Source organism: Tursiops truncatus, chromosome 19 (assembly GCF_011762595.2).
Source record: "Tursiops truncatus isolate mTurTru1 chromosome 19, mTurTru1.mat.Y, whole genome shotgun sequence".
Taxonomy (NCBI): domain Eukaryota; kingdom Metazoa; phylum Chordata; class Mammalia; order Artiodactyla; family Delphinidae; genus Tursiops; species Tursiops truncatus.
The window spans coordinates 1026302-1046190 of record NC_047052.1 but is presented as its reverse complement, the minus strand read 5'-3'; the positions used below and the strand labels follow the sequence as shown (position 1 = coordinate 1046190).

Here is a 19889-nt window from a genome sequence, read left to right as displayed (position 1 = left end):
TGCTTTGAGACATTTTATTTAAATTTTTTTTAAAGACAGCAATAATTTATGCCACGAGCCAAATGAAGGTGCCGATGAGCGTCTTGTGAGCTCTGGTCACTGCCCCGGCCCCGCGCTCTGCCACTGCCCGGGCGGCCCTGCTGGGGGCGCGAGGTGGTCGGCTTTGGACCAGGGACAGCAGGGCCGAGGCCAAGACCCAGGCGGGAGGCCAGGAGCAGACACAGCGCCGCTGCAAGTGGCTGGGCGTTGCGATTTCTTCCCGTGATTATCCCAGTGACCCTGGGGAACAGCGAGGTGACCTGGGGACGTGGCCACCTCGGTCCCTGCACACAGCGATTGCCCCGTCTCTCCTCTCCTCCCCATCCCACAACCGTTCGTTTTTTATTGTTTTTTTAAAAAATATAATTCTGTAAATGTTCCATAAAAATACTATTATTCCTAGTCAGACACGGATATTGCAATATGAAGGGCAACTGCTCTGTCTGTGCTCTAGAAAATGTGAAAAGGTCATCACACCGGATAATATAGAAAAGTGTGGAACCTCTAGGAATCATAAAAGCCAGTACCGAGCACGCGACGGGGAAGCGTTGCCGGGTGCTGGGCCGGGGCCCCCTCCGCGCTTCCCTGCTCAGTGCGGGGGCCTGTGGACGCGGCAGGGCCTGAAGGGTCCTCTCTGCAGGGAGGACATCATGGCTTTGAGACACAGTGGGCACACTCCATCCCAGTGGCCGGCCCCCCGAGGCCACCTGCTCAGCGCGACAGGGACGTGGCCTCTCCTCTTGCAGCAGTGAGGCTCCACCTGGCCCTCAAGGCGCCTTCCCAGGCAGGCCTGGGCCGCAGGAGCTGGCGGGGCGTGTCCCTTGAGGCGGGAGGCCTGGGCCAGTGGCCACGCCTTCAGTTCTCGGAGAGAGACAGGGCCAGGGCGGCCTGGAAGGCGGCCTCCTCGTCGATGCTGTAGTCCTGGAAGACAGGGAGTGGAGCTGGGCCAGGGACGCCAGGGCCTCCCAGAGCGACCCCCCTGGCCCTGGTCCTGTCACCTCAAATGGACCGGCTCTGCCGCGTCCAGCCTCCCCGCCCCCCTTCGGCCCCGCACGGTCACGGGGTCCTAGGCGCTGTGCGGCAACTGCGCTGCGGGGATGGTCTGGCTGCCCGGAGGCCACCGCGCCCAGTGACTGAGGGCTGGGCGGACTGTGTGGGCTGGACACCCGGAATCGGAGCTGTCCTTTCTCCTCAGACTCAAGAACGGGGCTTGAGATGAGCAGAGAAGCCAGGGATCCCCGTGGCATCCACCCATCGGGACCAGGCACAGGCGGAGGGAGCGGAGGGGTCGACTCCACAGGGTCTGGCGCCTGGAGGCTGGAGGCTGGCGGGGGACGAGAATAGCAGGGCTGGGGGTGCACGGGAGGGAAGGGCCTGCAGGAGGGTCTGCAGGTGGGAACCGCAGGTGGGAGAGGGAGAGGAAGAGCCAGACCCCCGTGGAGGAGTCTGTGTGCCGAGGCCCTGGTGCAGAGCTGGGGAGATGGTGGCCCTGCGACGGCGCCTCCCCAAGAGGAGGCCCTGCGTGAGGAGAGCTCGCCGGCCCAGCGGTGAGGGACCCGCAGGACAGGGGGCCGCTGTGGGCCTGGTCTGCACAGCCCCAGAGCCCCCGGGCCTCTAGTGGCCACGTGGACCGACCCAGCACTGGCACCGGGGGAGGGGAGGGGAGGGGAGGGCACCCACCACGAAGGTGTCGTAGGAGAACTTGTGCCGGTGGAGCAGGTGCTGCAGGAAGTTGGCGCTCTTGTAGCTCGGGTCGCCCCAGGGCATGGCTGAGCAGATGGGACACACCTGGGACAGAGCAGGCCGGTGAGCCTACAGGGCCCGGGCGGGCGGGCGGGCGTGCGTGCGTGCGGGCGTGCGTGCGGGCGTGCGTGCTCACCACGCGGCTGGGGTCGCTGCGGTGGCTGTCCACGCAGTGCTTCACCAACTCCTGCTGATCCAGGTTGCGGGCACCACAGTAAGGGCAGGCGAAGGTGGACCTGTTGGGGACGGCACTGGGGCGGGGGTGGGGGTGAGTGGCACTGCCCACCTTCCTACAGCCCAGCCGGCTCGCCCTCCCCTGCCCTGTGGGCCGTAGCTGCCGCGGGGCTCTGCCCCCGTCTGCACATCCCACCGCGACCTCCCGCCACCTAACCCCGGGCCGCCTGCTTCCCCGACATGGCTGCCCACCCTGAGAGGAGGTGTCTGTCCAGCCCCAGCCTGTCTGGGGACCGTGCATCCCTGCTGGGAGGTGAGCCGTGGGGGCCTGGCTTGGGCCCTCCTGGGGTCCCCTACCCGCAGGGGGCGAGGCCCTCCGCCGGCAGCCCTCCCACCTCCTCAGGGTGGGGCCCCACTGTCCACCCCGCGAGGTAGGCCCGGAGCTGCCCCACAGAGGGGGCCCCGGCGAGGCGGCCTACCTGGGGATGGGCTGGGACGTGGGCACCACAGGGACGAACTTGGGACAGTTGGCCATCTGCTCCTGGACCTTCACGCAGGAGGCAACGTGCACTCTCATCTTGGCCAGTGTCACCTGGGGAGGAGAGGAGGGGAGGGGCCGGGCAGCAGGGCTGGGCCTCTGGCTCCCGATGCCGCGGCCCGGCAGCGCTGCGCAAGTGGGGCCCAGAGGCCGAGTGAGGGAGACACAGACTCAGGACCCCGAAGGCTGCAGATCCGCACCCAGAAGCAGGCGCTCACGGCTTCACGATGGGGCCATGCGGGGGGCAGTAGGCCTCTGGTCCCTGGGGAGCTGCAGGCGAGGGAGGCCCACGAGGGGACAGGGAGGGTGTCTATTTGGGAAAAAATACCCTTTGTAACGGGAGCCAGCAGGCAAAATTCTGGACAGTCGAACGTCCAGCAAATTCTTTACCAAGAGGTAGGAAACGGAACAAGATACAACCTTCTCGGCTGCCCGAGTGGCCGTCCTGGCCGAAGGTGGGAAGCGGCTCAGCACAGGGCAGGGGAGGGGTGCCGGCGCAGAGAGCAGGCGGAACGACCCGGGGAGGACGCCCGGCAGCCCTCCCGGTGGCGGTGGTGCACACAGGAACCTAGTTCCCAGAACTGCGGAGGCCGAGAGGGAGCAGGCGGGGCAGCTCCGCCTCGAGGGGCCCTCCTGACGCCGGCCCGCCCCCGGCTCTGCCCAGGGCTGGGACATTGAGCAAGCCTGCACCCGGGCCCGCACGAGGCCAAGGGTGGGGGCCGCCTCACACAAGGGCCGACAGCCTGCTCCGCTCTCATGCCGGGAGGGAGGGGCACGTGCGCCTGCAGGAGGCCGCGGCAGCCCCTCACAGCGGGCTCACGGTGGCCCCTGGACAGTCTGACCTTCGACCTCGAGGACAAAGCAACAGGGCTGCTGCCTACTGTGATAGCTCAGAAGAACTCGTTAACCCGAGCGATGGCAAAATCTGAAAGCCTAAGTTCAAACTCCGTTCCCGGGCTGGGTCCCCCACAAAGTGGTGTGCCCGCCTGAGCGGGCAGCGGGTGCCGGGACAGGGTGGGCTCAGCTCAGCCTGTGTCCCTGCGCCAGCCACAGCCCGGAGCCCAGGCCACACGCAGAGCCCGCAGGAAGCGAGTGGAGCGGCGGGCTGCCCAACAGGGAAGGGACGTGGCCCCTGCCCAGCTCCCCTGCGAGCCCATCGGAGCCCCCCGGGCCAGGCAGGCTGCGGTACCTTCTTGCTGCAGCCCCGGCAGGGTGCCTTGTAGGACGAAAGCTGCTTCTCCACGTGGGCGGCCTTGTCCACTTTCTTGGGGTCGAAGGGCAGGCGGCACAGTGGGCACAGGGGGGATGGCACCTGCAGACACGGCTGGAGGCACTCCCCGCAGAACCTGCAGGGCAGACGTGGGCCTGAGGGCTGCGCGCCCCTCCATCAGCAGTAGCTTCTGGGCCAGGGTCCTACGGGTTGAATGGGCACCGTCTGTCCAGAAGATGACCCAGGTCGCTGCCCAGCTGTGGGCTTCTGGGACACTCCTGCCGATTCTGCGATGAGGGCTGAGCTGCAGCTGTGACCCCCGCCCCCCAGGTCCCATGCTGGCCCCGCAGCCCTGGTCCCAGCAAGAGCTCTGGCTGCAGGAGGCCCAGGGCCCAACCTGTCCGTCTCACTGCCAAGCGGTGACGATGCCACCTCAGGGGACTCCAGGACATCTTGGGGGACCCTGGAGACCCTCTACCCACGAAACTCTGGGGAGTGAAATCACTAACAGTGGTGAGAGGAAACCGCAGGACTCACTGCATGGAGCAGGGCCAAAGCTGGCCAGGGGGTGTCACCAGCCTTGGGACAGTGCCCTCTCCCCGGCAAGAAGGGCTCTGGCTCGGCCCTTGGCCGTGTCCGTGGAGACGCCACATCGTGAGGCACAAGTCCCGGCACCCGTGTGTGCTTGGCCCCAGCAGCTGGTGTTTACAAACACCCCAGTGCCGCAGAAGAACGTGCACCGCCCGATGGGCAGTGGGGCAGCGGCTCGAACACTCTCAGTGGGGGCACGAAGGGCCAGGAGCCTGACCGCAGGACCAGCTCGGTCCACCTTTGCAGGAAGCGCCAAGGGGACCGCTTAGCAGACGGGAGCCGTGGAGCGGAGGCTCCACGGCCCAGAAGAGCACGCGCTCGGCCCCAAGAGAAAGGTGGCAACTTGGCGGCCTGCAAGAAACCCACGAGGTGTCGGGGTGTGCACCGCTCTGCGTGCGTCTAGCAGGCTGGGCCTGCGGCTCACCTGAGCTCAGGGGTCCCTGTTCTTTTGCCTCAGACTTTCACCTCATTTTAGGAAGAGGCAGCCGCAGGTGATCCCGAGGCCGTCCTCCTACACGCTGGCTTCCCAACAGCCACCACTGGGTCGTCACCGTGGGTGTCACTGTTTGCACACAAGAAAGGCCAGGCTGGGCCTGAGGCCCATCAGAAAGTGCAGGGTTCCTGACACCCTGTTCCTGCGCACCTGTCACTTTCCGCACCTGTCGAGGGCCCACCAGGCACTACCAGCAGCGCCCACCCCGTAGTGCTCCAGCAAGTCCTCCAGGGCCGTCCCTCTCACTGGCCTCACAGCCGGGGCAGGCCTCGCGTGCCACCCTGTCACTGGAAGAAAGTGGCGGCTCCATGGTCCCCACGGGGAGGCCGGGGGAAAATCCGCACAGGAGCGCTCACGGCAGCGCCGGTCACGAGAGCTGTGGAGAAGCCCAGTGTCCACTGACGGGCGAGGGACACACAGGAGGTGGCCGATCCTTACGACGGGACACCCCTCAGCCCAGAGGGAGCGCGGCGCAGCTGGATGCTGGCGCTCAGAGGACCCCGAAGGCGTGCTCCGTTCAGGACAGAGGTACAGAGGCTGGAGGCAGCCCCGGCAGAACCAAACACTGGCCCTCAGGGAGGCCTCATCAGAGGGTCAAAAACAGCTGGACAGGGCTTCCCTGGTGGCGCTGTGGTTAAGAATCACCTGCCAATGCAGGGGATGTGGGTTCGAGCCCTGGTCCGGGAAGATGCTGCAGAGCAACTACGCCTGTGCGCCACAACTGCTGAGCCCGCGTGCCATAACTACTGAAGCCCACGTGTCTAGAGCCCATGCTCCGCACAAGAGAAGCCACCGCAATGAGAAGCCCACGCATCGCGACGAAGAGTAGCCCCTGCCCGCTACAACTAGAGAAAGCCCGCGTGCAGCAATGAAGACCCAACGCAGCCAAAAATGAATAAAATAAATAAATTTTTTTTTTTTAAAAAAGAGGAAGCCATACAAGGCTGAATTCCTTTATAAAAAGAAAAAAGAAACAGCCGGGCAGCTTCTGGTTCCGGATGTGGCTCACTGCCCAGGCCGTCCCCTAAGTATGGCAGATCACTGGCTCTGTCTGGGGCCCTGGGGACTTCACGGGAGCGCTTCCACACTCTCTACAGAGGCACCTCCTGCCTCTGGGCTCCTGCTCAAAAGCCCTCCCTACGACCTGTCCCCTTCTGTCTCGTGCTGGAGCGTGAGTCCCGGCCCCTGGCAGGGCTGCTGTCACCTCCAGAAAACCTATTTGGTGAAAGGAGACTGCTACAGTTAGGGAGCTGGGGGTGGGGGCGAGGGGTGGATAACCAGACCACCGACAAACTTTTTAGAAGGAGAGATGTGAGTCTTCAAATCTTTCATGTTCATTTGCACACATGCCTTCAAAACACCGGAAGAGGAACTTATGGAAGGTAAGAGGCAGAGACGGAACAGCCAGGAGGCTTGTTTGCACCAGCAGGTAGAGCCAGGGAGAAAGTCTTTTTAAGGCAGAAGCTGAAGAAGAGGCTCTTGCAGGACCAGCCTCAGAAACAGGAGAAGAGGGGACAGATTCTGCCAAGAAGAGCACGGGGAAGCGGGGTTTATAGAAGAATATGCTTGCACAGCAGTTTGTGTATTTCTGTATTCTGAAAACCACCTTTTAAGAAAAGACTTATTTGGAAAAATAGAAACCAGATTCGTGCTGACCAGAGGCCCGAAACACCGCAGCCCAGGGCTGGGTGAGTGTTGATACAACCCGAAGCCCGGGAAAGGCTTTCTAAAGTTGGGCCTGGGACAATCGCTACAGCTCTCCCAGGGATGGGCTGGAAGAAGCTGAACACACTTGACAACACCCACTGCTGTGTGCTGACAAGAGAAGTGCTGTGCAGGGGCTGCCCCTGCCGAAACGCCACACACAGCATGAAAGAGTGAGGCGCAGCGCCTTCAGGACAAATCAGCAGTGCTCTCCCGGTGTGGGCAGGTAGGTCCCTGTGCTGCCTGCCAGTGTGTGTGTGTGTGAAGGCTTGCTGGCTCCTGACACGGTTCCTGCCACCTCCCTGGGTGAGATGAGCAGCACACACACCCAGCAGCTGCAACTCCCCCTTTGTATCAGGAACCTTCCAGGTCATCTGCCTTTGTTTGCAAAACGTTCAAAGACCGAGCCTGGGTGAATCTCGGCCCCACCTCCTCAGCAACTCCACTGGCAGCCAAGCCCTCCTGCCCCCTCTCCCCACCCTGCTAATTTCACTCAAGAGCTGTATTTTTCAGCCACTCCAGAGAGTTGGAGAGCCGACACCCTGATCTCAGCCCCCTCCCAAACAGGCTGGCAGCTCCCAGAAGCCTTGAGTGCAGCACTTGGCTGGGAGGAGAGCCACATCCTCAGGTTTCTGTTCCTGAAACAACCCGGCCCTGGCACAGCCGGAAACCCTAGCAAGATGTGTGGCATCTGGTCCCCCGAGGGCCAGCCTGCCTGGCTGCTCAGTGATCGATGTGACCCAAGTTCTCCAACAAAACAAAACAGCACCAGACTCCAAACAAGCCCCTGCCCAAACTTTAGGGAACTCCTCTCTTCTGCAGTCAAGACAAGCAGACAGCGGGTCCAAAACAGAGTTGACGGCAAAAGGCACAAGGCATTTATTCACAACTGCCCACCGCAGTCTCCACGGGACCAGATGGAAGGCGACCGGCGCAGAGGTCGTGCCCGCTGCCCTGTGAGTCCCCGGGGAGGCTCATCTATGCCGTCAGCGGCCCCGGGCACTGCCCGTTAGAGATCGGGCAGGGCTGCAGGTCGGTCCTGTCTGCCGACGGGGTGATCGGATCGAGAGCCCGGGGTGGGCGGACGGGCGGGCAGGAGGATGGGCTGAGGGGGATGGACGCGCCCAGAGGGCAGAAACGGCCCTGCGCGGGGAGACCCGCGCCCCCCGAGTCCTCGCGCGCCGAGGCGGCTGCAGAGCGCTCCCCGCGGCGGCGCCCGACCCCGCGGCCTCCTGGAGGCCGGCGCACTCACGTGTGTCCGCAGCTGCCGATGGCCACGGGCCGATGGTAGACTTCCAGGCAGATGGGGCAGCTGTACTGCGCCTCCAGGCCGCTGTCGCCGCCCGCGGGCCCGCCCGGCGGCTGCCGCTGCTGAGCCGAGGCCACCAGGCTGCGGAACATCGCCATCCCCGGGGCCCGGCCCGCCGCCGCCGCCCCTGTCCCGGCCAGGCCCGGCCCGGCCCGGCCTGCGCGTCACGGCCGCGCCGGCTCCGAGTTGGCGTCATAGGGAGCGCCCGCCCCCGGCCTGCGCGTCACGGCCGCGCCGGCGCCGGGATGACGTCATAGGGAGCGCCCGCCCCCGGCCTGCGCGTCACGGCCGCGCCGGCGCCTGGATGACGTCATAGGGAGCGCTCGCCCCTCGCCCGCGCGTCACGGCCGCGCCGGCGCCTTGATGATGTAGTCGGGCCGCGCCGCCGCCGTCGCCCCGTGACACGGAGCTGCCATGTGCGAGGTGGGCGAGGACTATCGGGAGCCCGCGCCCGCGGGGCCGCCGCCGCCACGGCCCTGGTAAGAGTTGGACGGCCGCACTCGCCGCTTTCTTTCCGGCGCTCCCGCAGACGGCGAGCCCTGCCCCGAGGGGCCGGCCCGCGCTTTACGCTCAGGGCCCCGGGAAGCCAGGAGACCGCCGAGGGCGGGGCCCAGGAGCCCCGGAACCTCAGGTCGGGGGTGGACCTCACTCCGCAGCACCCGGAGAGTGCCTGGCAAGCCCGTGGTAAACACTGTGCGCTCTCGCACCTCTAATTCTTGCAGCCAGTGGGACGGCTTCGCCCCTGACCAAGCTGTCCTTACAGGGAGGCGAGGAAAGTCGGCCTCCCTGTCTCTTCTACTCGCTGGCTCCACTTCTCCCTTCCAGGGCCGCAGAGAGCGAGTTGGCTCTGTTCTTGTGCCAGCCCCTGAGAGATTGAGCCCGCTGAGCTGGCTTTAACAGACTGAAATCTCCCCAGGGCCCTGGTCTTTCCCGACAGTGGTAGTTTGGATAAGATACAAGCCGTGGTTTGTGTGGGTCCCCCCCCCCCCCGCCCCGGGCCCCAGTGACCTCGTACAACAGTTTGGGGTGAGAAACAGGCTACGGTCTCCCTGAAGCCCCCGGGAGAGGGTTGTAACCTGTGTTCCTGTTCTCTCCCCCCCCCTCCCCCGCCCACGTCTCAAGCCGTGAGCAAAAGTGTGTGAAGTGCAAGGAAGGCCTGCCTGTCGTGGTGATCCGAGCCGGAGATGCCTTCTGCAGGTGAGGCATGGAGGTGGCAGGCGACCTGGTACACGCGGTTTCACTCAGTAACCAGTACTGCCCCCATATCTGTGGCTTTGTTTTTTTTAAAAAAAAATTATTTTATTTTTTATTTATTTTTTGCTGTGTTGGGTCTTTGTTGCTGCGCACGGGCTTTCTCTAGTTGCGGTGAGTGGGGGCTGCTCTTCATTGCGGTGCGCAGGCTTCTCATTGCGGTGGCTTCTCTTGTTGCAGAGCACGGGCTCTAGGTGCACGAGCTTCAGTAGTTGTGGCACGTGGGCTTCAGTAGTTATGGCTCACGGGCTCTAGAGCGCAGGCTCAGTAGTTGTGGCACACGGGCTTAGCTGCTCCGCTGCATGTGGGATCTTCCCGGACCAGGGCTTGAACCTGTGTCCCCTGCATTGGCAGGCGGATTCTTAACCACTGTGCCACCACGGAAGTCCTGTGGCTTTGTTTCTTGCTTTTGAAAGCATCTTACCACTTTACTCTTGCTTCTAACATCCTGCTGGCGTGTCTGTGTGTGTGCAGGTTTCTTGTGTGAATGCCATTCTCCCAACATCCAGCCGTTGGTCAGGTGGCAGGAAGGTATTGATGGAGCTTACGGGGAGAGTTGGGAGTGAACGTGGAGCGTGGTGTGCGGGAGGAGCTCTTTGGGGCAGCTGGAACGCATATAGGGGCAGATTGGAGCATCCTGGGGTCTCTGGCAGGTGTTCTTCATGATGCTGTTTGACTTGCGAGAGAGAGAGAGAGAGAGAGAGAGAGAGAGAGAGAGATGGAAGGCGGGCTGTAGTCTTCTCCCAGCTCTGGGAGGACCTTTGGACAGCAGGGGCTTATTCCCAGAGAGGCCTGAGCATATTCGGTTTTATCTGAAGCTCTCTGTGGCCCTGCCACATCGCCCTTGAATCATAATTTCCAGTGTCTGATCACGTTCACTGGATTCATAGCTCCACAAGGGCAGGGCCTGTCTCCCGTTTTATACCTATGAATTTTTGGTGACATTGCATGCTTTGTATAGCGAGTGAACGCATGTTGAATGAGTGATGGGCTCACATTTTTAAATTGGTCTTCCAGAGTACTGGACTCTGCTTTCTAAAAGTTTCCGGAAGAGAAACCAAAGGGACGGAATAAGTTGTTTTCCCTGGACTCTCGCATGCTTGCCCGTCTTTGGGGGGGCCTAGTAGACTTGATGTGTGCCATCAGGAAGTACGTTTTAGGCAAGGAAGTCACCGCTTTAAGCACGTAAGAGCATCTAGAAACAGTGAACTCTCCAGTCTGTTTGGAGAACTCACAGATAAGAAGACAGGCCGCAGCGACTCCTGCTGGGCCCAGAGCTCCCCCTCCCCCGCTTGCCGAGTCCCGGGAAGAGACGGGAGGCTGATTTTCCAGGTTGCAGGTCCTGCAAGCTAGGTTTTGAGCAAGTTTCCTCAGTGACGGAGAGGCTCAGCGTGTCGGAAGCCCTGGCCTGGCCCGACCCACAGGGCGCATGTGGCTTCAGGAGCCTAGTGGTGCTGGGGAGGCGTGGGTGCAGCAGCCGCGGGGTCCTCGGTGCCGCCGTGAGCATCTGTGTCTGCTTGAGGAGCCTCCCCGGGCCCTGACCTTCCAGGAGTCACTCCCATGGCTGGTCTCCTGGGGTCCCGGAGCCCCAGTGATTTGCCGCTAAAACCGAGTTGAGTTACCATCCACAGAGGTGCCTCGGGGTGTTTGGTCGGCATTTCGTAAGTGGTGCCTGCTCGGGGTTGGGGGGACTGCTGTGACACCAGCACGTGCGTACAGGAAGAAGGAAATAGATATGGGGGCAGAGCCCCAGGCTTGGGGCCGCTCCGCTCCCTGCTGCGCCGGGCACTGTTGTCCACCTTGGCTGCCTGCTGGGGAGCGAGCTTGCTCTCTCTCTCTCTCTTTCTTCCTTCTTTTCCCTCCTTTCCCTTTCTTCCCTTTTTTCCTTTCCTTCCTTCTTTTCTGTCTCTCCGTCTTTCTCCCTCTCTTTTTTTCTCTCTCTTCTGTTTCTCCTTTCCTTCCTTCCCATCTTTCTGTCTTTTCGTCTCTCTCTTTCCTTTCTTTCTTTTCTTCTTTTTTCCTTTTTTTCTTACACTTCTTTCTTTTGTTTATATTCACCGTTTGTTAATTTATCTTGGCCGTGCTGGGTCTTAGTTGCGGCATGCGGGATCTTTGTTACAGCATGCAGACTTCCTGGTTGTGGCATGTGGACTTCTTAGTTGCCACATGTGGATTCTTAGTTGCGGCATGTGGGATCTAGATCCCCGACCAGGGATCGAACCTAGGCCCCCGGCATTGGGAGCGTGGAGTCTTACCCACTGGACCACCAGGGAAGTCCTTGTTTCTTTGTTTCTTTTTTCCCTCCCTCCCTCTTCTCCCTTCCCTTCCCTTCCCTTGCTTCCTTCCCTTCTTCTCATCCCTTGCGGCTTGCGGGATCTTAGTTCCCCAACTGGGCGTGGACCCCGGGCCACGGCAGTGAGAGCGCCGAGTCCTAACTGCTGGACCGCCAGGGAGCTGCCCTGGGGAGCTTTTAAACGTGGGTGTCTGGGTCTCACCTGATACATCCTGACGTGGTCAGCCTGAGTGATTCTCATGTGCGGCCAAGGCTAAGAACCTCTGACCTGGTGAGCCCCAGGCTCAGCTGGAAGGCTGGCCAAGAATGCAGAGTCCCAGGCCCTGTTGAAGTTATGGTTCTCCGCGTTTGTGGGAGCCTCCCGGGCATTTCTGGAGGCCAGTGTGGGGCTTTAGGACGCTAGTCCCCTGACCCCACAGCCTGCTCAGTGCCTCCCCACGGGGGTCTTGGAAGGGGTCAGCTACTCTGCCTAGGGAAGGGTCAGGGTGGCCTTGCCCCGTGCATGCCCTTCCATCCCTTCCGCCAGCTGGGCCTGCCTGAGTAGCTGCAGTTCACAGTGGTGAGAATTGGGGGTGACCCAAGCGGGCCTTTCAGTGTGATGTGAGGCCCATCCTGGGGCAGCCACAGTTGGTGAGAACCCCTCACCCCTGGCTCCCCTTGCCAGTCTTTGGGCGCAGCCTCGACGTCAAGACAGTGCTTTTAAGGGTGGAAGTTGCTAGAAGAGAACGTAACCCGGCGGAGCGTTAGGCTGTCCTTCTACGAGGCAGGGGTGGACAGCTTCCCCATCCTCACGGCGGGCGGGTGGCCTGGGCGGTGTTGCCGCAGCTGCTGCTGCTCTGTGTTGCAGGGACTGTTTCAAGGTCTTTTACGTCCACAAGTTCAGAGCCGTGCTTGGAAAGAACCGGCTGGTCTTCCCGGGGGAGAAGGTGGGTGTGGCGCCCCCCCCCCCCCCGCAGGTGGCCTGTCCCGGCCGCCTCCCTCACGCCTGCACTTGGGGGGTGGCCTGACGTCCGTGGGCGGGGCTGGGGCATGTTGGGGGTGCAGTGCCTCCGGTGATGTTCCTTCTCCCCCAGGTGCTCCTGGCGTGGTCCGGGGGGCCTTCGTCCAGCTCCATGCTCTGGCAGGTCCTTGAGGTACGCCTGCACACCGTCCTGCACCCAGGCTGTGCCCGGTCGAGCTCCAGGGTGGGGGGCTGGCACTGAGGGGCTCTTGCTTGGGGCTGGGGGGAAAGGCCCACTCCCCAGCTAGGACACCCGAGGGCTCTGGGACGTGTGCACGAGAGGCACAGGCCCCCGAAGTGGTGTCCAGAGTGCCAGCCATCTCCCGGTTTAGCGCCCCGTCCCTTTGCTGGACTGCGTTAGAAGCACGTTGCTGGGAAGCCGTGTGTGCCACGCCAGAGCGCCCCTCAGAGTGTCCCGGGGCCCAGGGCCCTCCCCGCAGTCCTGGTGGTGTGTCAGGACGGTGAAACGAGCAGGCGTTTCGGGGGCCTAGAGGGCCTGGTTCTGGCGGGGGGCAGGGTGGCTTCCCTGAGAAGTTTGAGGGGAGACCCGGAGGAGCCGGGGCGCGGCCGGGTGGCGGAGGGGCGCGGGGCGGAGACCGGCAGGGGGCGTGGGGGCGGCGCCCGGCAGGCTCAGCTTGGGCGTCGGAGGCCTTGGCCCGCGTGGGACACGCACGGATTCCCTGGGCTCTGTGAGGGGCTGTGGGCCGGTCTGTACCAGGGCTAACAGGAGGCGGCCCAGGGCTTCGGCACAGTGCTTCTGTGCTTGGCCTTCTGCGCTCGCCTCCTGGTCCCCTAGCCCTGGCCGGAGGCTGTGAGAGCAGCGGCCCGCCCCGGCTCTGTCCAGCGCCTGGCTGTGGACCTGAGGCCCTTTTATGTCCACCCCAGGGCCTGAGTCAAGATTCTGCCAAGAGACTGCGTTTCGTGCCAGGGGTTGTCTTCGCCGATGGTACGTGTGGCTGCTTCTCCTGGGCCGTGGTGCTCGGTTGGGCCCACTGACGGCTGGCGCTGTGCCCACACAAAGCCCTGGTGGGGGCGTTTCTCTCGAGATGATGCCCGTGTTCGACAGGCAGCACCGCTGCTGTCTTAAATCTCAGACCGTCCAGGTTTGGGCGGGAGCATCTGCCTGGCGTCTGTCATGGGGTCAAGAGCACTGAGTGAGAAGGGCGAGTTCTTTGCCCTTCTCTGCCCCCCTTTTTTCCCCAACCAAAACAGAGAACCCACCAGCCACTCTGAAAACGACCTGCAAGGACACAGGTCAGCGTCCAGAGACTGCTGCCCTCCAGGGTGCAGTGGCCTTGGCCCTGACCTTGCTCTCCTTTCTGCCTGCGGTTCTCAGAGGGAGCAGCCTGTGGCCAGAGCCCGGAGGACCGAGCAAAAACCCTGGCCGAGGCGAAGCTGGTCCTGCAGACCGTCGGCTTCCCGTGGCACATTGTCGCCTTGGAAGAGGTGGGCAGGCTGTCCCTGCTAGAGCGCCCCGGGGTGACTGCTGGGTGTCCAAGAGGGGCGCCAGCCTGTTTCCCCACGTGGGGTGGGCTGGCCCTCACGCACTCCCCCCCCCTAAATACACACAAGGTGTTCAGCCTGCCGCCGTCTGTGCTGCGCTGCTCCGCTCGGGAGCCGGTCGGGACCGAGGGAGCCTACAAGGCAGCCGTGGACAGTTTCCTACAGCAGCACCATGTCCTGGGGGAGGAGAAGCAGAGCCGGCCCTGCCCCCAGCACCCCCAGGGCCGGGCTGGGCCGCCCACAGCCGGCCAGACTGAGGCTCTGTCCAGACTCTTCAACTCAGTGAAGACGCTGACGGCCAAGGAGGAGCTTCTGCAGACGCTGCGGTGAGTTCCCTGCCACCCCAGGGTGCCAGCCCTGTTCCTCCCACCCAGGTCCTGAGACCCTCTCCCCCCTGCCCCCCGGAGTTCTGGGCCTACCCTACCTGGGCTCCTGAGACCCCCTGCCCTGCCCTGCAGGACCCACTTGATCCTGCATGTGGCCCGGACCCACGGCTACTCCAAGGTGATGACGGGGGACAGCTGCACCCGCTTGGCCGTCAAGCTCATGACCAGCCTGGCACTGGGGAGAGGGGCCTTCCTCGCCTGGGACACGGTGCGCCTGCAGCTGCCCAGGGCCCCGTCCCCACCCTCCTGGCCCCTTTCTCTTGACGCGGCATCTCCTGAGTCGGGTTGCCCGCGAGGCGGGGGGAGCCCGTGACCCCCCCAGCTGGCAGGGAAGGAGGGGGTGCTGTGAGCCGGTCAGCTGCGGGCGGCAGGGAACGCTGTGCCCCCCGCCCCCAGGGCTTCTCAGACGAGCGACACGGCGACGTGGTGGTGGTGCGGCCCATGCGCGAGCACACGCTGAAGGAGGTCGCCTTCTACAACCGCCTGTTTGCCGTCCCCTCCGTCTTCACGCCGGCCGTCGACACCAAGGTCAGCGGTGCCCGCGCCACATGTCATGCTCTCCGGGAAGGGGGGGCTCTCGAGGGAGGAGGGTGCCCAGCTGGGGGTCATGCACGTGGGGAGGGACAGTGGGCAGCCTGACATTTGTCGGCGATGCTTTGTCTAACGACAGGGACGCTCGAGAGCAGGGGCCCTGGCTGGCTGCACCGCAGGCTCTCGGGCTGGTGTTGTAGAGAAGCCCGTGCTCCCTGCTCTCAGTGGGTCCTGACCAGCCCCCTTGTCTCATTGCTCCCAGGCCCCGGAAAAGGCCAGCATCCACCGGCTGATGGAGGCCTTCATTCTCAGGCTGCAGGCCCAGTTCCCCTCCACGGTCAGCACTGTGTACAGGTGGGTGTGTGTGGGTACCGGGAGGGGGTCCTGGGAGGGAGTGGAGCCCCCCAGCCGACGGTGCCCTGTCCCCCACCCCCAGGACGAGCGAGAAGCTGGTGAAGGCGCCCAGGGACGGCTGTGCCGCCGGCACCCCCGGGCCCCGCTGCCTGCTCTGCATGTGTGTGCTGGACGTCGACACTGCTGGTGTGTCCCTGCACAGGGTGCCAGGGGAGAGGCACCGGCGAGTGGGCGTGGGGGTTCCGTGGCCCCCGAGGTCCCCTCAGCTCCTCTCTGCTTGCAGACAGTGCCACAGCTTTTGGGGCTCAGACCTCCTCGCAGCTCCCCCAGACGCAGCCCCCCGTCGCAGAGGCTGAGGCGCCCACCGTGTCCTGCTGCCACAGCGGGATGGGCAGGGCCCAGCACTGCTGCAGGATGTGAGTCCCTGCCTTGTCCTGTCAGCCCCACCCGCCATGGTCGGCGCCTCGCGGCTGCACGGGGGAGGGGTGCCCTCGGGCCCTTGTTGAGCCTTCTGCTCCCGCAGGGAGGCCGACCCCCGCGCCTGCGACCCCCGCGCCTGCGTGACGGCGCAGCTGTGCTATGGCTGCCGCGTGAACATGAAGGACCTGGTGAGCGGAGGCCCCTCCCCCGCGCGGGAGCAGGCGGGCGCTGGCCTGGGTTTGCGCTTGCGCAGCCCCGGCACCAGCGGCAGCTCTCTGTTGCAGCCCTCCCTGGATCCCCTGCCACCCTACATACTGGCCGAGGCCCAGCTCCGCAGCCAGAGGTACTGCCTGCTCTGCTGGGGTGGGCGGGGTGGCTAGGAGGGGTCCTTCTGGGTCTCGGTTCCCAGCGTGCGGCTTCCCCAGGGCCGAGGCTGAGCAGGAGATCCAGGAGCGTCTGCTGGAGGCCGAGGACGGGGCACGGCCTGGCGCGACCTCGGCGGAGCAGGCCCACGAGGACGGGGCACGGCCGGGCGCGACCTCGGCGGAGCAGGAAGGCGCGGATGGCCTGTGATCACCCGTTTGTATAAATAAAAGGTTTTAATTAGAAAACTCTACAGTACGAGTGGGCAGGGGGTGCCGGGCTGCCGGGCCCCACAGGGAGGACGGTAAGAGACAGCAGTCCTGCGCCGGGCCAGGGCGTTCCTAGTCCTTGTCGCGCGTCCACGCGATCAACGTCTCGGGCGAGCGGTACAGGAAGATGAGCTTGGCGTACAGCTCCTCCTCCAGCTTCAGCTCCTGAGTCTCCCGCACCAGGAAGATGTCCTGGCACAGCTTGAGGATGCGGTCCACGCACGGCAGCTCCTCAAACATGATGGAGTGCGAGATCTCGCTGAAGAAGCCGCGCACGAACTTGCCGATGACCAGCACGATGGACACGTACAGCCCCATGATGCTGCAGGTGGGCGGTGAGTGAGCGTCGGGGCTACGGCCTGGCCCGTACCCCAAGCCCGCACCCCGGCCCCGCCGCACTCACCCGTAGCCGGCCAGGAAGCCCAGGCTGGGCGGGCTGACCTTGTCGCTGAAGATGACCATGGGCAACAGGTTGCAGTCAGCCTGGCAGTCCTGCAGCTCGATGACCCACCACTCGAGGAAGCCAGCCGCCCCCGAGCCCACGCGCTCCCTGCGCAGCTGGATGCGCACGCCCAGGTAGTCGGTCTCCTCGTCTGGGTCGGAACCAGGAGGCGTCAGGCCACCGCCCCGTCCGGGGCCGAGGCCACGGCCGGCACCCCCGCCCTGGCACCCCCGCCCCACTCACTGGGCTGCAGCTGCTTCACGGGGTTGGCTTCAGGCCCGTTGGGGGCACGGATGTACTTGGGGAAGAGGTGGGGGATGACCCTGCGGGAGGAGGCCGGCAGGTCAGGCCCAGCCCAGCCCTCGCACAGCCCCCCGGCCCCCCGGCCCCACTCACACGGACTGGTCTGAGGTGCCCTCCAGCAGGCTGGCCAGCTGCCTCCGGGCGGTGCTGTTGGGGGCCAGGCCCAGGGTGTGCTTCTCGTTGGTGTACTCCACCGTGCCGCCCTTGGCCAGGTCCCTACGACAGCACGAGGTGTGACCCCCACGGGCGTGCCCCCCCCCCCAGCCCGGCCGCTCCTGTCCCGGGACGCACCTCTGGAAGTTCCAGGTGAAGCGCAGAGTGATGTCGGCAGTGCCGTTGTACAGTTCCCGTTTCATCTGCGCCCGGCTTGGTGGGCTGATGCGCCAAAGGGCCCCGGAGCTCCCCTCGATCTGCGCCGTGACGATGTCCTCGGGGCTGTACTGGCTGATGAACTGCATGGCCAGCTGCGCAGAGGGCGGCACCTCAGCGGGGCGCAGCCAGGCCCCCTCCCATCCCGGCGTTTGCGTTTGGGGGCACTCACCGGGTGGGGGTCAAACTGCTTGGACAGCTCCTCGTAGGCCTGGTGCGTGAAGGGCACGATGGACGGCTGCTGGGCGCTCATGGTGAACAGGGGCTGGCGGTGGAGACACGGTGACGTGGCGCTACGGGAGCCCCCGCCCCAGGCCACCAGCAGCCACAGGAGGGCGAGCTCGTCTCCCGGGCAGGGGCCGCTCACCTCGTAGCCACCCAGCTTGAGGGTGACGGTGACGTCAGTGGGCTGGTTGACGACGCCGACCACGGACCGCACGAGGGACATGAAGAGCAGCGGGAACCAGATGATGGCCACGAGGAACAGGATGATGAGGCCGCCCATGCCGTACTTGACGACCTTCTTCTTCTTCTGCCCCTTGGGCTGGGGGTATTTCTGGGGGTGGGGGGGCGTGGGGCAGTACAGGTCACCCAGTGCGGCTCTGCGCCGTGCCGAGCAGCCTGCCTCCCTGCTCTGTGGCGGCGGGCGCCGTGGTCTCAGGCTCCGCCTTGACTGAGCACTGAAACTGAAGCCGTGGCAGTGAAGACAGTGGGGACCGGGGAGTAGAGCCCAGAGCCAGAAACAGACCTTTCCTCTGCGACTCTGCAGAGGGGCGGCTGGACACCCACGTGCTGAAGAGTCGCGCTGGGCCCTTAAACCCTCGGCAAAAGTGAACTGGAACCTAAGACCTAAAACGGGAAAAGCCTTCGGGGCAGACCTCTCTGAGAAGCATCTAGTGTTTGTTCGGGATACACAAAGAACTCTCACAGCAATAGAAACCACCCAAGAAAAAGCCGGCAAGACGTGTGAGCGGACGTCTCCCCAAAGGTGACACACGAGTGACCGACAAGCACAGGAAAAGATGCTCGACATTATTAGTCACCAGGAAATGCAAGCAGAACTGCAGTGAGACACCGCCTCACCCCTACCAGGACCGGCGAGATCACACAGTAACACGTGGGCAGGTAGGATGGTGCCCCCGCCAGGCAACACCCACGCGGCAGTTCCACTCCTGGGTGTGCACCCGGGAGAAAAGGGGGCCTGTGGCCACAGTTCTGGACGTGAATGGCCATGGGGGCGTTTTTTAGGGCACCCAAAAGGTGTCCTAGGCCACGTCACGCTGAGAGAAGCGTGAAGTCCAGTCGCGGAAGGCCACGCGTCCCGTGACTCCATGTAAACGGCACCACAGGCACAGGCACATCCGTGTAGAAGACGGACAGGGGCCGGGGCTGGGGACTGACTGCTAGTGGGAGTGGGGCTCCTCTCCGGATGACGGGCACTATCTTAAATTGACTGTGCTGACGGTCGCCTCAGTCTGATAGACTAGAAACCACCAAACGGGGTGTGTGAATTTTATCAATAAAACTGCTAAAAAAAAAAAAAAAAAAAGCACGAAAACCCAATTAACATTTTAGTGCCCACACCACGACCCGTGCTAGTGGACCAGGGCCCAAGAAGCCAGGCCTCTCCTGCTCGGCGTCTGCTCAGGCCCCTCTGTGGTTGGCCACCCCAACACGGCCACACTCACTGTCCCCTCGAAGAAGCCCCTTCTGGCCTCCAGGAAGTTTTTAGGATGATGCTCTCGGGACTCATGTTTCCTGGGCTGTGAACCCCAGGAGGGACCCCAGTGGGGAGTCCCCTGCTACCCCCACCCCAGGGCCCGGGCACCTTTTCCATCTCTCGGCTACACTTGATGATGAAGATGTTGGCATAGATGTCCTCCACGCACATCCAGTTGGACAGGGACAGCGTGGTGTCCGTCCATACCCAGTCCATCACAGCCCGCAGCTCCACCAGGAATGGTACCAGCCGGAACCTGCCGGACACCGGGGTACCGTCAGGAGGGCCGGTGGGGAGGGCAGCCCTGCCGCAGGTGCCCAGGCCGGCCACACTCACCCCTGGAAGAGGAAGAGGTTCAGGTGGTTGTACTTCTTGGTGAGGAAGTTGCCGAGGATGCGGGTGGGGTAGCCGCAGCGGATCTGGTAGGCGGACAGGGCGAAGTAGATGCACTTGACGAAGTACCACAGCTGGGCCACCGCGTTCTGGCTGAACATGCTGGATGGGACAGGAGCCGGGGCAGGTGCCTGTTGTGAGGCCGGAGCTCCACGGTCCCCGCCCCGGCACCTACCGCTCGGTGACAGCGGGGAGCCCCGGCACCTACCGCTCGGTGACGGCGGGCAGGATGAAGAACATCCACAGGTGCACGGCCAGCACCAGGACCACCTGGAAGGCCAGCTTGCCCAGCACGGTCTTGCGCAGGTAGAGGGCGCGGTCGACGACCATGGTGCCGAACTGGATCAGCAGCATGACCAAGAAGGCCTCCGGCACCTGGTCGTCTGACAGGGAGGACGTGATGGCTGTGGCCGCTGAGTGCTTCTGTGGCCAGGAGAGCAGAGGTCAGGGGCGTGGCCGCAGATGTGGGGCTATGCTCGTGGGGGCCCTGA

General features: G+C 63.8%; 3 protein-coding genes across 14 annotated transcripts in view; 1 reads left to right on the top strand and 2 right to left on the bottom strand.

Moving 5' to 3' along the window:
- RNF166 (ring finger protein 166) lies at window positions 1-8014 on the bottom strand. Of its 5 annotated transcripts, none has more exons than XM_073795732.1 (6): window positions 7745-7992; window positions 3684-3907; window positions 2436-2548; window positions 1919-2033; window positions 1720-1827; window positions 1-960 (listed from the first exon to the last, which is right to left on the bottom strand). In XM_073795732.1, the coding sequence occupies exons 1-6, from the start codon at window positions 7897-7899 to the stop codon at window positions 629-631; spliced, it is 1047 nt and encodes a 348-aa protein (XP_073651833.1). In that variant the 5' UTR covers window positions 7900-7992; the 3' UTR covers window positions 1-628. The 5 variants fall into 5 exon arrangements, 4 of the variants coding, with proteins under 4 accessions (XP_073651833.1, XP_073651832.1, XP_033702324.1 ...); XM_073795731.1 differs by having other exon boundaries at window positions 660-1363; window positions 7745-8001; XM_033846433.2 differs by having other exon boundaries at window positions 758-960; window positions 3684-3840; window positions 7745-7991.
- A 96-nt stretch (window positions 8015-8110) lies between these two features.
- On the top strand, window positions 8111-18843 carry CTU2 (cytosolic thiouridylase subunit 2). 6 transcript variants are annotated; one of them, XM_033846426.2, is made up of 15 exons: window positions 8121-8280; window positions 8924-8998; window positions 12193-12271; window positions 12419-12478; window positions 13231-13291; window positions 13682-13791; window positions 13918-14174; window positions 14307-14442; window positions 14631-14762; window positions 15028-15119; window positions 15202-15305; window positions 15403-15535; window positions 15643-15727; window positions 15824-15882; window positions 15965-18843. In XM_033846426.2, exons 1-15 carry the CDS (start codon window positions 8216-8218, stop codon window positions 16110-16112), a joined length of 1596 nt encoding a protein of 531 aa, XP_033702317.1. In that variant the 5' UTR covers window positions 8121-8215; the 3' UTR covers window positions 16113-18843. The 6 variants fall into 6 exon arrangements, with proteins under 6 accessions (XP_073651828.1, XP_073651827.1, XP_033702317.1 ...); XM_073795727.1 differs by having other exon boundaries at window positions 8111-8280; window positions 14307-14352; window positions 15643-15882; XM_073795726.1 differs by having other exon boundaries at window positions 8117-8280; window positions 15643-15882.
- Window positions 16120-19889, bottom strand: part of PIEZO1 (piezo type mechanosensitive ion channel component 1 (Er blood group)) — a 54274-nt gene continuing 50504 nt past the window's right edge. For all 3 annotated transcript variants that reach the window (XM_073795719.1, XM_033846424.2, XM_073795718.1), the window contains 10 exons: window positions 19607-19821; window positions 19342-19500; window positions 19114-19261; window positions 17653-17841; window positions 17458-17550; window positions 17208-17380; window positions 17010-17132; window positions 16857-16936; window positions 16575-16764; window positions 16120-16493 (listed from right to left, as the gene is read on the bottom strand). In XM_073795719.1, the coding sequence (XP_073651820.1) occupies window positions 16244-16493; window positions 16575-16764; window positions 16857-16936; window positions 17010-17132; window positions 17208-17380; window positions 17458-17550; window positions 17653-17841; window positions 19114-19261; window positions 19342-19500; window positions 19607-19821 (1620 nt within the window). In that variant the 3' untranslated portion in view covers window positions 16120-16243. The remainder of the gene's footprint in view (window positions 16494-16574; window positions 16765-16856; window positions 16937-17009; window positions 17133-17207; window positions 17381-17457; window positions 17551-17652; window positions 17842-19113; window positions 19262-19341; window positions 19501-19606; window positions 19822-19889) is intronic.

Coding starts and splice junctions, on each gene's coding strand:
- RNF166 (XM_073795731.1), bottom strand. CDS start 7,899: ATGGCGATGTTCCGCAGCCTGGTGGCCTCGGCTCAGCAGCGGCAGCCG. Junction 2,549..3,683: donor GCCGGGGCTGCAGCAAGAAG/GTACCGCAGCCT, acceptor TCTCCTCCCCAG/GTGACACTGGCCAAGATGAG. Junction 1,364..1,719: donor TCTCCTACGACACCTTCGTG/GTGGGTGCCCTC, acceptor GTCCCCCGCCAG/CCTCCAGCCTCCAGGCGCCA.
- CTU2 (XM_073795726.1), top strand. CDS start 8,216: ATGTGCGAGGTGGGCGAGGACTATCGGGAGCCCGCGCCCGCGGGGCCG. Junction 14,175..14,306: donor GAGCTTCTGCAGACGCTGCG/GTGAGTTCCCTG, acceptor CCTGCCCTGCAG/GACCCACTTGATCCTGCATG. Junction 15,120..15,201: donor ACGGTCAGCACTGTGTACAG/GTGGGTGTGTGT, acceptor CCCCACCCCCAG/GACGAGCGAGAAGCTGGTGA.